This window comes from Macaca nemestrina, chromosome 14 (assembly GCF_043159975.1).
Source record: "Macaca nemestrina isolate mMacNem1 chromosome 14, mMacNem.hap1, whole genome shotgun sequence".
Taxonomy (NCBI): domain Eukaryota; kingdom Metazoa; phylum Chordata; class Mammalia; order Primates; family Cercopithecidae; genus Macaca; species Macaca nemestrina.
The window spans coordinates 36,913,846-36,928,319 of NC_092138.1; the positions used below are offsets into that span (position 1 = coordinate 36,913,846).

General features: G+C 43.2%; 1 protein-coding gene and 1 long non-coding RNA gene across 2 annotated transcripts in view; both read left to right on the plus strand.

The window, feature by feature from the left end:
* The window catches only part of LOC105489131 (uncharacterized), a 126,022-nt gene that overhangs the window by 32,018 nt on the left and 79,530 nt on the right, over positions 1 to 14,474 (plus strand). The gene's annotated exons all lie outside the window — the stretch shown is intronic.
* On the plus strand, positions 11,860 to 12,494 carry LOC105489133 (acyl carrier protein, mitochondrial-like). The gene has a single exon (XM_011753826.3). The coding sequence runs from the start codon at positions 11,871 to 11,873 to the stop codon at positions 12,339 to 12,341; it is 471 nt and encodes a 156-aa protein (XP_011752128.1). The 5' UTR covers positions 11,860 to 11,870; the 3' UTR covers positions 12,342 to 12,494.

Here is a 14,474-nt window from a genome sequence, read left to right on the forward strand (position 1 = left end):
TACATCTCTCCTCCCTCATCATGAAGCCAGGGTGTGCTTTTTAAAAATTTTACAATCTCCATAGATACAAGTGTTTTTTGGTTACATGGATAAATCGTATAGTGGTGAAATTTGAGATTTCAGTGCACCCATCACTGAAGTAATATACATTTTACCCAACATGTAGTTTTTTTTATTCTTTACCCTTCTCTCAGCTCAACTCCTTCTGAGTTCCCAATATTCATTATACCACTCTGTATGGCTTTGCATACCCAGGTTGTGTTTCATGTAGTTCTGTTATGCATGCACACACATGTGCACATATAGACTCTGATTTGCTCTTCTGTTACTCTGGTTGTGTAGATGAGGACTTAACCTAATGTAATAAGTTATAGATGAGTGTATTTTAAATCTGGAGAACTAGGAAAACATTTTGGCAAGGCCAGGGTGCAATGTAGTTAATAGGGAAGATCTATTGATTTTGTCTGCCCAGCAATCCTTTTCTAACTCCCCTGGCTTTTCTCCCCCCTCTCCTCCCCACTTCTCCTTGCACCACCCTCCTACTAGTTCCTATGGATCAGTTAGAGCTGCCAATCACAATGTACCCTGGTTATGGACCGTAACTCTGGCCTTGGCCAATCATAATACCCTATTTCTCTAAACACAAGGATTAGTTCCATAGTACGTTTTATAATTTAAACAGAGCCCATCAGAATTCATTCCTGGGAGTGGTATACAGACATTGGGAGAGAGAGTATCTTTCTGCTGGAGAAGATAAGCTAGGAGGAAGTGACTCTAGGGCTGCTGCTTCCATCTTTTTCAGTCTGCAGGTGCCAAGCTGAGAAGAGTGAGACATATAATTTCGGCATAGTTGAACCCCAAATTTCAGGTTCGGAGGTTCAGGTTCTTACAGTTATTTCTTCTCCTCCCATCCCCTCCCCCTTCCCCTCCCCTCCCCTCTCTCTTCCCTTCCCTTCCCTTTCTTCCTTCCCTCCCTCCTTCCCTCCTTCCCTCCCTCCCTCCTTTCCTTCCTTTCCTCCTTCCTTCCTTCCTTCCTTCCTTCCTTCCTTCCTTCCTTCCTTCCTTCCTTCCTTCCTTCCTTCCTTCTTTCCATTCAACAACTATTATTAAGGATTTATGATGTTTCAGACAATTTTTCAAGGATGCAGGAAATTATGGTGAACAAGATTGACAAGATCCTAGTTCTCTTGATCCTTATACAGAGGAAATTGACAACATATTAGTAAACAAATAAATAATTACAATAACTGCAAATAGGGATGAGTACTATGAGGAAAATAAAATGAAGGGTGATGTAATAAAGTCTGGCTCATGGTTGAGAGGATAGATAATTTAACTGGAGTGTTCGGAGAAAGCTTCTGTGAGGAGGTGATCATTGAGCTGATGCCAGAAGGACAAGAAAGAACTAAGCATGCAGCAATCTGGAAGGCAAGAAGATCAGCAGAAGGCATAGCCAGAACAACAGTCTCACAAGGAAAAGCTTAGGGTGTTAAGAGCAGAAAAGGTAAATGACAGCAGAAAAAAGGGAAGTAGGAAGGAGAATGTGGAGTAAGATGAGTTTGGAGACTGTGTAAAACTTACAGTCCCTGGCCAGGGATGAAATTTTATTCAAGTGACTGTAGGAAGACTTTTAAAAGAAGAAGATGCCATGATCAAATTTGAATTTGAAAAGGATTACTTTGTCTACTATATGAAAATAATTACAGGGAGGAAAAAGTGAAAGCCAGAAAGCCAAGTCAGTGTTTTGCTCTTATATTAATTAGGATGATTGTCATTATAACAAAGTTAATCAGACTAGGATTGTATTATTATTAATACGCAAACAGTTCCAGAATGACTCTCCAGCCTCGTAAATATCATTCAGGACCCACGCTGTTTCTATCCTTTAGTGTGTTATGCTCAGCGTGTTAACTTGGCTTTTAGGCCTCTACGTTCTTGTTTACAAGATGGCTGCCTCGGATGGTTCTAGTCTTCTCAGGTAGGTACACAATATCTAGATGATGAAGGAACTGTCCTCTAGTGATCCTCTTTTTCCTGGCAGTGACAACCCTCCCCAAAGTCTCTTCCCAACCCAGAGATCAGGAAAGGGTTATGTGACAAAGGGGCATAGAATCACTGTGTTTGTATTAGACCCATCGTGGTTCATTCCTTTCCAGGAACACATGGAAGGATGAACATTAAACAAAATAAGGATTTATCAGCAAGGAGGAAGGGATGCAACTGATAGTGTCTGCCATGATTGATTTGATTACTCTGAATAATCCAGATAACTTAAAAAATACTTAAAAAAATTCCTAGCATCCCCAATCTTTTTCCATGTTAATCTCTGATAAGCAGGAGAGACCTCGTGCCATGATGCGATTCTAAATAACTTTTTCACTGTTTATTGACCTTTGAGAACTATAATCCATAGTACACCTCTCTGAATTGTTATTTAACAACTCTTCTTGACCAAGGAGCCTTGTTTTTGTTATCTCTGAGTTGCGTGGGGCCAAAGAAGGTGACTGGCTAGTTTAGGTAACATTGTGACTGTTTGTGGGTTGGTGCTTCTGCCGCTACTTTGAAATTGTTTCAGATCATCACTCTCCTGGTCCATTCCCTCATTCTCTTTGTCTCTTTCACGTCACCTTCAGTGTGGCTGCTGATCCTCCTTCGCTGCATTGTTTATCCTCTATTTAGCTGCAAGAGAGTTATTTCTTAAGGATCCCCCATACAGCAGTTCTGGTTTCCCTTCCAAAGCAGGACTGCTACTTCTGTCCTAAGGGCTATCTCATTGTCCTTCATAACAGAGCCAGCATAGTCATTTCTTACTGAAGTTAGTCTGACTTTGATTTCTGTCACTTGTTACTAATGTTCTGACCTAAATATATTTGCCTGTATAGATTGCATTCTAGATGGGGATAGAAAGATAAGTATAGATAAGCAAGGCTTAAAAAGGAAGATTGCTGTGTCCTAGTTAATCAGCTGAGTCAGGGACAGTGCTGGGCAGAATTTTTTTGGTTGTCAGTTTTGTGGTCTTTCCACTTTCTTGAAGCCATTTTTGTGAAATTTTCTTCTCCAGCCAGCCTCAGTCTTTATTTAAAATTACTCAAGTCAGTGTCACCAGGCTCTCCCTAGGGAAACAGGCAATGGCAAAGTCCACTCTTGCACAAAACTCCTGCAACTCTAGAGTCATGCTGTGCTGAGTCTCCAAACCAGAAATCCTCTTTAACTGGACACTGTGTCTGACTTGATGCAAAGTCAGGTAAATAGCTACTCAATTGGAGAGATTGAAGAAGTTACGAGACCTTCTTGCTTTGCATCTCTCCACAAGCAGCTGAAGTTACAATATCCCTAAAGGAAACAGAAATCCACCTGTCATCTGTAGAGGAGGGAGAAAGGATGCCCAGTAACTCATTATCATGTTAGCTTGAATTTGTTTATCACATTAGCTGATAAATGTATCACTCAAAGTGGCCAGTAAATGGGCCACAGACTCTGTGCATTTTTATAAGGATGATGTTTGAATAAAGCAGAGTCTGGGACAAGACCACAGACTCTTGGGGTTAGAAGGAGTCCTCAAGTTTGTCTCATTTTCTGTTGAGACTTTGTAATCCAGGGATGCATAATCTGAGGTATAGGCTTTAGAGGGTTCACAAACACCCTAGAATAACATGGAAACTTCATGTGTCTGAAAAATTTTTGTTAAAGTGGGTTTGCTATGGCTTGAATGTGTCTCCCAAAGTCCACGTGTTAGAAACTTAAGCCCCAGTGTAACAGTGGTGGGAAGTGGAGTCTAATAAGAGGTGATTAGATAATGAGGGATTAATGTCACTATTGAGGTAGTGGGTTAATTATCAAGAGAGTGGCTTTGTTATAAAAGTGAGTTCCAGCCTTTCTGGCTCTGTCTTGTGGGTGCTCTTTTGCCGTGTGAGGCCCTCCACCATGTTATGACTCAGCAAGAAGGTCTTCACCAGATGCAGCCCCTTGACCTTGGACTTCCCAAACTTCAGAATTGTAAACAAATACATTTCTTTTATTTCTGAGTTACCCAGTCTGTGGCATTCAGTTATAGCAATACAAAATAGACTAAGCCAGAGTTAATGGGTTTCATTAGATTTTCAAAATGCTTCTGTAAATAAAAAGAGTTAATGTCACTGAGGCCCAACCTCAACCCCTGCATTGTATGAATTCTTACACATCAGAGCCCAGTGCAGGAAAATTCCAGTAGCAGAGAACTCCTCCCTTCCTCTCTCCTTCCCTCCCTGTCACTTCCTTCACTCCCTCTCCCCTTCCCTTTTGGATAGCAGCCAGCCTAGTGCCAGCTTCTCAAATTGGAGTATGCAGGCCCCTAAGAAAATGTGAAGGGAGATGGGAGGCTTCAGGATAAACATGGACCATTTTCCCAGAAGGATACTTTTGCTTGAAGATTTTGATGAAAACTTTATTCTAGTATTTAAGAAAAAAACTAATCTAAGATAATAGAGCAAGTATGTAAAACTGACATGAATTTGAGAGCCAAAACTCGGCAACTCCTTTGGGCTCTGTCTGTTCACCTTGATGTATCATTTCACTCTCGCTATGGGACATTTAGGGAGACTTCAGTAGAAAATTTGCAGAGGCACTGGCATATTTAAAAAGGCACAGTTTCAGGCTGGGTGTGGTGGTTCATGCCTGTATTCCCAGCATTTTGCAAGGCCAAGGTGGGAGGATCATTTGAGCCCAGGAGTTCAAGATCAGCCTGAGTACCATAGTGAGACTCTATCTCTATAAAATAATGCAAATATTAGCCAGGTGTGGTGATGCATGAGGAGGGTGAGGTGGGAGCCTCACTTGAGCCTAGGAGGTCTAAGCTGCTGTGAGCCGTGATTATACCACTGCATTCCAGCCTGATTGACAGAGCAAGACTCTGTCTCAAAAAAAAAAAAAAAGTACAGTCTGTAGAGTAGAACCTAGCTCTACCTCTTGTTAGCTCTGTGTCCTTGAGAAAATAGTTTTAGCTTCTGAGAGCCATCCTTTCCTCATCTATTAAATAAGGATAATAAAACCTCCCTTACATAAGAGTTGTAAGTTTCAAGGAAATGAGGACTGAAGGGCCCTTGGCTCACAGTAGGCCTGTTCCAAATGGCACTTTCCCCTCTATTTACATGATGAGCTGTAACCTGCCTCCAGGAAACTCTCTCACTGGTCTTAGTTTTGTCTTCTGGGGTCTTGGGAGTAAGTATATCCAATTCCTCCCCTTGCAACCCAATCCTTCAGTCATATTTTTTAAATGTGCTAAAATATGCATAACAAAATTTACTGTTTTAACCATTTTAAGGTATACAATTCAGAGACATGTAGACATTCACAATGTTGTACAACCATCACCACTATCTAGTTTTAGAACCTTTCCATCACAAACAGAATACCAGTGCCCAAACAGAAGCCCCAAACCCATGAAACCATCACTCTCCATTCCCCCTGCCCCAGCCCGTGACAACCAATAATCTGCTTTCTGTCTCTATGGATCTGCCTTTTTTGGCTGTTTCATTTAAACAGAATCATAGAATTCATGGCTTTTAGTGTCTAGTTTCTGCTTTCCTCAAGACCACGAAGAGCTCAGGCCAGAGGAAGGCAGTGTGCATTGAGAGAGGCAAAGACAAGTATATTTCACCTCACAATGTAGCCCCAGCATCCTACCCCTGCTCCTACACCTGGTAGTCAAAGTCCAGCCATGTTGCAGCGGGCCACAGGGCCTGGCACCAGCATCTGCATCATTCATCTGAATGACGAGTCTGAGGCCAGGGGCACTGCTCGATCCAAGGTCGGCTTGGGCAGCAGGTGCCTGGGAAGCGATCATTCAGGCTGGCAGAGTCCAGCTGGATGCTGTGCGCTGTTTATCCTTGTATGGCACAACAGAGCCTCGTTACAGGAGCAGCACTTGGGCACACATTCACAGGAAAGACAAACCAGCCTGGCCTGGCCGTGGCCTTTGGAAAGACAGAGTCTGCTAATGTGTGCAGCCAGTGAGCTGCATGGGTAATTAAATCACTCCCAAGGAAAACCTTGTTTCAGCACTAAAGGTCATGGTTATGATTTGTCTGTGATTCTTTGTCAATACGTTTTTCTAACCAAGTACCACATAAAGAGTCCACTATATGGGCTTTGGTGCTGCCTGCATGCCCAGGGATAGGAACGGAAAAATTTGTGGGCTGGCCCCGTTAAACGCACCATTTAACGCGGTACAATAGCTCTCCAGCCTCAAGTCTGCCTTTTGTTTACTCAAGACCTAATTCACATGGGGGTGGGGGGGGGGTGGGAAATTAGTGTAGCTAGAAGTTTAGGGTCTCATAAAAGGCTTTAACTAGTTTCACAAAGATATTCACAGATGGCTGCACAGTAAACATTGTGAAGGACTAGAGCTGGGTGAGAAGTTGGAAGAATGGAGCACTAAATTGTGCTTGTGTTCTGCTCTCACGGTTCTGAGTTGGTTACAGTAAATCACTGGGATAGGCACGGGGATTTCTGCTTTCCCCTGGGCCCTTTCCTGTCCTTTCTCACAGAGAGGACCTGGAGAAACCGCTGCGTCAAACACCAGCTCAGGGCTTGAGAGTTGCAGGCACTTTCACAACCTCCTTTAGGAAGCCAGGTGTTGAGTGATGGCTCAAGCAATTGGGCCCCAACTGTGGCAGCAGGAATGCTCCAGAATCACAGGTAGCATTGACCATGGTTATCAAAACCCCACAGAAACCAAAGAGAGTTCCTGGTGGCTCAAGGAACAGCCAAAGTAGAGAAGAGCCTCCCTCAAGTTGATGGAAACTCTAACTCAGACTCCATCTCCTCCAGGAAGCCTTAAATAATCTAGAAGCTTTATTTTTCTCTCAAGTAATGTTAAACCAGGGCAGTTTCATGAGAGTGTCAGAGACTGAGGCCCCTTTCATCCTTTCGTTCTACTTTTTAGTGCAAGTTTTTTGTTTATGTGGGACTAGGTTTGTTGCATTTAATGTACAAAATGAAAAAAAAAAAAACTTTTAATTTATCTGTTATGTGAAAGAAAGAGGCAGTCAGTCCAGTTTGGTGAGTCCTTGATGTCATCAGGGACCAGATTCCTTCTAGATTATTACTCTGCTGTGCCTGGAGCTCTTATTCTCAGGTCTTGCATGGCCATCCCCTCCATGAGATCTGAGTTCCAGGCAACACACAATGAAGGAAGGAGAAGAGGACATTCCAACTTTGTTAAGGAGACTTCTCAGAAGCCTCACATTCATTGGCAGAACTTAGTTCCATGGTTACACTTTACTGAGAGAGACGCTGGAAAAAGCCTTGTAGCTGGACACATTGTTGGATCCAACAATATGTGTTCTTTGCTGAGGAAGACAGTGAGAATGGATTTGGGTAGGCAACTAGCAGTTTCTATTTCAACCCTTGCAGTCTGTCCCACTAGCTTGCCAAACCTTTTTAGATATGTCTGAATCATTAGGAGTGAGCAGTAGAAGGTTTTGGCTCAAAATATGATGCTAGCTATATGTATAACATACAGATCATAATGCCTGGCTCAAAGAAAATACACAAAAAATGTAGGTTTTCTTCTCCTTTTTACAGTACCTGGACCAGAGGTTAATCTTCAATGCCTCACTTTCTGGTTGATTGATTCCCCTTATTCTAAGCAAGCTATTAAGATAACACCTCTTCCCTGAAATACTTCCTGTGTTAGAATAGTTCTGTGTGTGTGCTGCAGACCCATGAAAAGGAGGGGAATCCAGAAGAGCGCTCATTGCAAGCGTGTCAGGGGCCAGAGCTGGTACTGAGATTAGGAAAAATAAAACCAAAGAGTTTGGAGACCAGGGAGATAAGGAAGAAGGCGACCGACGGTTGAGATAAAACTACGACAAAGTGGTAATTTCATTGATTTGTCCTGAAATGTGTGTAGAAGAATGAGCCCATGATTTGGAGCCAGGATACAAGATTCAAATCTTGTTCCATCATAAAGTTGACCTTTGGCTTCAATTTTCTCATTTATGAAGTGAAGAGGTTAGACTTTCTGGCAACCAGCTCATGAGGCTGGCTCTCTTGGGTCAGGGATGTGGGGGGGTTTCAGGATGATCCCATATGGTTTGTCTGGCCGGGCTCACTGGCAGGTTAGGAATCCACTGAGAGGATGAGTCTGAAGGAAAATTCTGGGTGGAATCTAGGAAATGGGGCATAAAAGCTGAGAACCAGCAAGGCAGGACAAATAGAATATGGAGCTGGAGAAGGTCAGCCTCAGAGGAAATGGGAGAAATAAATCTGGAAATTGAGGTTGCCAGAAATCACAGTACTCAGGGGTCAAATGAGTTGTAAAAACGAGTTCAAGGCAGGTGATCCAACTTCCCAACGTCTGTCTTGCATCTGAACTTCTTGGACCTGGGAGACATTCTGGAAGTGGGAAGCTCTCAGGATAGGGCTACATGTTGTTCGGGTCTCCTGTGGCTCTAAAACTGCTGTGATTCTAAGTTGAATGAAGAGGAGATACAATTCTGTGAGAACAAGCTATTTCCTGGGAGCTGGTGCCTCTTCACTCTCTAGTGCTATCTGCTGTTGGGTTGGGCCATAAGCTTCCCTGACTCCAGAATAGGAATGGGCAGTACTAATTTTAAGATATTCAGGCCGGGCGCGGTGGCTCACGCCTGTAATCCCAGCACTTTGGGAGGCCGAGGCGGGCGGATCACAAGGTCAGGAGATCGAGACCACGGTGAAACCCCGTCTCTACTAAAAATACAAAAAATTAGCCGGGCGCGGTGGCGGGCGCCTGTAGTCCCAGCTACTCAGGAGGCTGAGGCAGGAGAATGGCGTGAACCCGGGAGGCGGAGCTTGCAGTGAGCCGAGATCGCGCCACTGCACTCCAGCCTGGGCGACAGAGCGAGACTCCGTCTCAAAAAAAAAAAAAAAAAAAAAAAAAAAAAAAAAAAAAAAGATATTCAAAGAAAAACAAGGTCTCGGTCAGGTTGAGATGAATGGGTTGGTTCATACCAAAAGATTGTGGAGAGCAGTTGTGCTCCATTAGCTTTTAGGAGGATAAACCGTGTGTTGTGTTTCTCTGCTTTGGGGAAAGAAAAGGTGGAGGTGAAGAGGTGGGAATGAGCAAAGACAAAGAAACTTACAGAACAATTTAAGTATTAGATTTTAAAATTCTAGGTAGGCAAATCTTCTTCACTGGGAAAGACAGATGATTATATTTCCTGAGGTTAGTAAGAGTTTTTCAGATACTTTCAAATAAGCAAACAGAGTCAGGTGTGTGCTTCCAAATAGTGTTTTTTCAACTTTCCTTAGGCTAGGATTTCAAAATGCTGCTCCAAATGCAGAAATCACTGGGCTCTTTATCCAAATTTTCAGGAACTCTTCTGCACAGAATCCCTCCTAGTTTCTGACGCTCTGGTGTTTGGTTTGTTGGATGGCATGTGCAATAGAGAGGCAGAAGCAGGAGGATAAAACCAACGACTGTATTTCTCCCGCAAGAAGCAAGAGCAAGCCTCTCATGTATGGGCATTTATTGTATCATGGGAGAAGATGAGAAGACAGGGCTTTTGAAGCAAACCCGGTCCAACACCCTGCTGAACTGACCTGCGCCCAGCTTGGCCTGAGGGGATTTCTTGATGTGATGAGAGAAAAACTGAGGGGAGTGTGTTTCAGAAAAAATGAAAGGGCATTTCTGTTTGCTTCTCTCTTGTATGTCTTGTGACGCTATCAAAAAATAGAATCAGGATGTGCTTTGGCAGTTAGACATTTATATTTCCAGCTGGACTCAAATAATTTTTAGAATCTATTTACAACAAGTATAGAGTCACTTTTTTTTTCACGTTTGGAGAAAACTACCTTGTTGGCATGGTAAATAGCAAATGAGTCAAAGAACTCTTAGAAATAATATTTTGAATGTTTAGAATAACATTTCGAAGGTTAACTCATTAACACTAATGATTTGTTATATTAATTTCACCCAAACTATAGATTAAGATACTCAGGGAAGAAATATGTTAATTTTCTATAATCTGCAAGATTTTCAAAAGTAATTTGAGAAAAATATAGCAATCTACAGTTCTGGCAATATTTTCTTTAATGAAGAAAAGCCAGTGAGCAGGTCGAGGAATACCTTTTATGACACATTTTCAGATATTACAGTGTATGTTGATTATTTCCTTTAAGGTTGCAAGGAAGATACATGAATAAGTAAATGAATAAAAAGTGATCTCTTTTCAAGAAGGCAAGATATATACAGAAAAAATATAACACATGGCTGACTACAATAAATGCCAAACAAGAAGGCTCAGAACTTCTGAACAGAAGTTGTTAAGAGCTTCACCATCTATCTGCCTGATAACCCAGGAATGGAATTTTGGGGTCATGATTAACTTCCCCCTTTCCCTTGGACCATGATACATGTTCCCAACTCTTGGCCTTTATTTGTGCTGATTCCTTCCCTGGAATCCCCTCTGCTCATCCTTCACACCCCTTAAGACTCAGGTCAAATGACAACTCCTGCACGAAGACTTCCCTGATGTCCTCTGTACCAAGTAACTTCTGAGGCTTAAATCTGCTTGCAAAAATCTAGAGATCTAGAGGAGACCACATAGAAACTATCTTTTGTCTAAGCTGAAGAAAGAAACCAGAGAGGTTTTACTTTTCCCCTGTAGGATCCACAGTTGAGCGGGCTCTGCTAACCCTCCACCATAGGCATTTTTAGGGGCAGTTTATATGTTGCTTCATGGCTTGGCTGCTTGGCAGGAAGAAGAATAAGTGATGGTTGTGCCTCTTCTCAGAAGAGTTCTGCACCTCTGAACCACATTGCAAGGAAGCGGGGTGAGGGGAGAAGGAGAGAGAGAGAGAGAGAGAGAGACTGAGGTGGGGCCTCTCCTGGGTGGGAACAGGCCCAGAACCATACTATATCTTTAGCTTCATGACAGCAGCCAATGTGGTGGTGTGATATATACTTGGATATATCAACCGCTGTGTTTTTTATTCAGCTAGTTCTTGTGAATTTTTGGCCTTTTTTCATTCAGTCAGTGACTGCCCTTGGTTTAGGGGTGCAACAGATAGGAATCTCAAAGAACTAGAAGAGTACATGGTGTTTTGAAACTCATGACAGAAGTAAGAGTTGTGAGAGGTGGAGGTAGGGGAAATTTTAGTGCCATAGGAACCTGGGCTTTGTATGTGCCAGAAACAAGAGGCTGTGGAGAGTGAGCTGGCTTTAACCACCGTCTAGCCCAGAGAGAGACTCCTGGGCAGGAGGCAGCAGAGTTGTAAGAAAAGCTGGGCAGTTGGATGCGGGGCCATGGCTGGGGCCTCATGGCTCAGTGGGGGCCCTCGGGGAGAGTAGGTGTGTGTCTTGCTTCTCAGGTGAAGCCCAGGAAGGTGCTTTGCTTCTCAGGTCTCTCGGCTCATCCAGTTTGGCATATGGCATGTCTCGCAGCAAAGAGAACCTGAGATGGCCCCGTTGACTTTCCCATAGTCCTAGGGTAGCATGGGACAACATCCAGACGCCCCCGTACCACCTGAGAGAAGGCCTGTCACCTATCTGAGAGAGGACAAATGGACCAGACGAGGACTCGGATGCAGTGGCCACATAGGGAGCTTGACACCTCCGGGATAGATGCAAAAAGACACAGGCTACTGGCACCATTGGCAAGACACATCCATCTGGGGGATGCCTCTGTGGAGAGGCAGCACTGACGGAGGACGAGACGCCTTCTCCTCACCAGAGGAGCACGACATGGCTCAGTGGGGCAAAAGCTCTAGACAAAGGCATAGACAGAAGATTCTGGGTTGCTCGAGTTTTTATTCTAAATGGTCCAACATGGAGCTTCTATTACCCAGTGAAAAGGGGGCTTGAGATAGAAATGATATAAAAATAGAGTGCATCCTGGGTCGGCGTAGCTATGGCGTCTCGTGTCCTTTCAGCCTATGTCCGCCGCCTGCCTGCGGCCTTTGCGCCGCTGCCCCGGGTCCCGATGCTGGCCGTGGCCCGGCCTCTCAGCACCGGTCTGTGCTCCGCGGGGACCCAGACGAGGCTCGGGCCTTTGCAGCCGGCCTTAAGGCTGGCGCAGGTTCCTGGTAGAGTTACACAGTTGTGCCGCCAGGATAGCGACATGCCCCCTTTGACGTTAGAGGGCATCCAGGACTGTGTTCTTTACGTATTGAAACTCTATGACAAGATTGACCCAGAGAAGCTTTCAGTAGATTCTCATTTTATGAAAGACCTGGGCTTAGACGGTTTGGACCAAGTGGAGATTATCATGGCCATGGAAGACGAATTTGGATTTGAAATTCCTGATATAGATGCTGAAAAGTTAATGTGTCCACAAGAAATTGTAGATTACATTGCAGATAAGAAGGATGTATATGAATAAAGTATCAGACCCTTTGGCTTTGGGGAGAGAGGACTCAGATGATAGTGGCGAATATCTGGCAGTGAGGACGCATTTTCGCATTGTTGCTGACTCTGACAGAGTGATTCTGATGGACTTGTATTTAAATTGTGTAAGTGTTTTACCCTTTGAAAATAAATCTGTAAAACAAACAAACAAAGAAATGATATAAAAATAAAGGCGCTTTATTTATTTATTTTATTAGCACTTCACTTAAAATTCTTTTCCCGTCCCCCACCCCAGATTTTATTTTAGATTCCGGGGGTACATGTGTAGGTTTGTTACCTGGATATATTGCATGATACTGAGGTTTTGGGTACAAATGATCCTGTCACACAGGTATGAGCATATTGCCTGGTAGTTTTTCAACCCTCGTCCTCCTTCCTTACTCTCCCTGTTGTAGTCCCCAGTTTCCATTATTGCCCTTTTTATGTCTATTAGTTTCTGATGTTTAGCTCCCACTTAAAAGAGAGACCATGTGGTATTTGGTTTTCTGTTCCTGCATTAATTTGTTTAGGATAATGGCCTTTAGTTGCATCCATGTTGCTGCAAAGGACAGGATTTCATTCTTTTTTACGGCTGCATAGTATCTCATGGTGTATGTGTACCATATTTTCTTTATCTAATCTGCCATTGAGGGGCACCTAGGTTGATTCCATGTCTTTGTTATTGTGAATAGTGCTGCAATACAAGTGCATGTGTCTTTTTGGTAGAACAATTTGTTTTCTTTTGGGTACATAGCCAGTAATGGGATTGCTGGGTTGAATGGTAGCTCTGTTTTAAGTTCTTTGAGAAATCTCCAAATTGCTTTCCACAGTGGCTGAACTAATTTACATTCTCACCAACAGTGTATAAGCATTTGTTCTCTTTTCTCTAGCTTCTCTTGTTTTTTGACTTTTTAATAATGGCCATTCTGAGTGATGTGAGATGGTATCTCGTTGTGGCTTTGATTTGCATTTTAAAGATACATTTATTTCCTCACCTCAGCTTGTGGCCTAAGGAATTCATAACTGCTACACAGGTATTGTAAGATCTATCTATCTATCTATCTATCTATCTATCTATCTATCTATCTATCTATCTATCAGCTATCTATTTATCTATCTATCATCTATCTATCATCTATCTATCTATCTATCTATCTATCTATCTATCTATCTATCTATCTATCTTGCCTTGACTGTTATCTTACCTCCTAACTTATTAGCAAAGAGCCCCACCTATTAATGTAACTGTTAATAAAATGTTCTTAAGCCTGATCAACCTTGTTAATTGTCTTTGAATAAGAACTGGACTTGGGGGGTGGGGCCTCCACTAGAGGCCAGCACACACCGCAAAGCAGCAAGCTCTGCTGTCCAATTCAACATTAGCCACTTCCCTAGTGTTCCTACAAGCCACTGAGCAAAAAAGAACGTCATACAGAGTCCTAGCCAGAACCAGCCCCCTACTCTGTGTTTGCACTAACTCTTTTGATATGGGTGTGGGGGGACTTTGCTTTTAGAGAGCTCTGGTGAAAGATTCCTCTGATCAGAGTGAATGCTTCATTGCTGAGAACTGTTTTTTTCTTCTAGTCGTAGATTAAGAACTGTTTTATTCTTCTGGTGGTAGAATAAGTTGTTCTTCTCTTTCAGAGAAGCTGATGACTTCGAAGTCACTTGGCATAGTATCCGGTTTCCTCTGTGATCTATGGGATGGCTGAGTCCACAGTGTGAGTCCAGCAGCAATGCCTTTTGCACTGAATTCCTGATTGATTCTATTGAACTCCTATCAGTTACCAGGAGCAGTTCCTGGATTGGGGAACAGCTGGAAAGGTGCTTTATCTTTGCCTATTTCCAGGACATGTGAGCACTTTAAAAGCCATCCTTTCAGCACTTGAGGACCTAATCAGCAATCTCAATTTTGCTTTTTTGATATGGTCTCTGAGTCTTAGATGTTAAACACAGTGAAAGCTTGGAAATGTTCTTCTGCTGTAGTGAGCAGTCAGCCGCCCTTCTGTGGCAGAGACCGGCCTGACACCCTCCTCAATAGTCACCTGATGTTAAAACCAGATGAAGATCCCTCGGGAGAGCCCCACTGAGTTTAAGTCCTTAGCATGGCACCGGGGGTTTTTTAGTC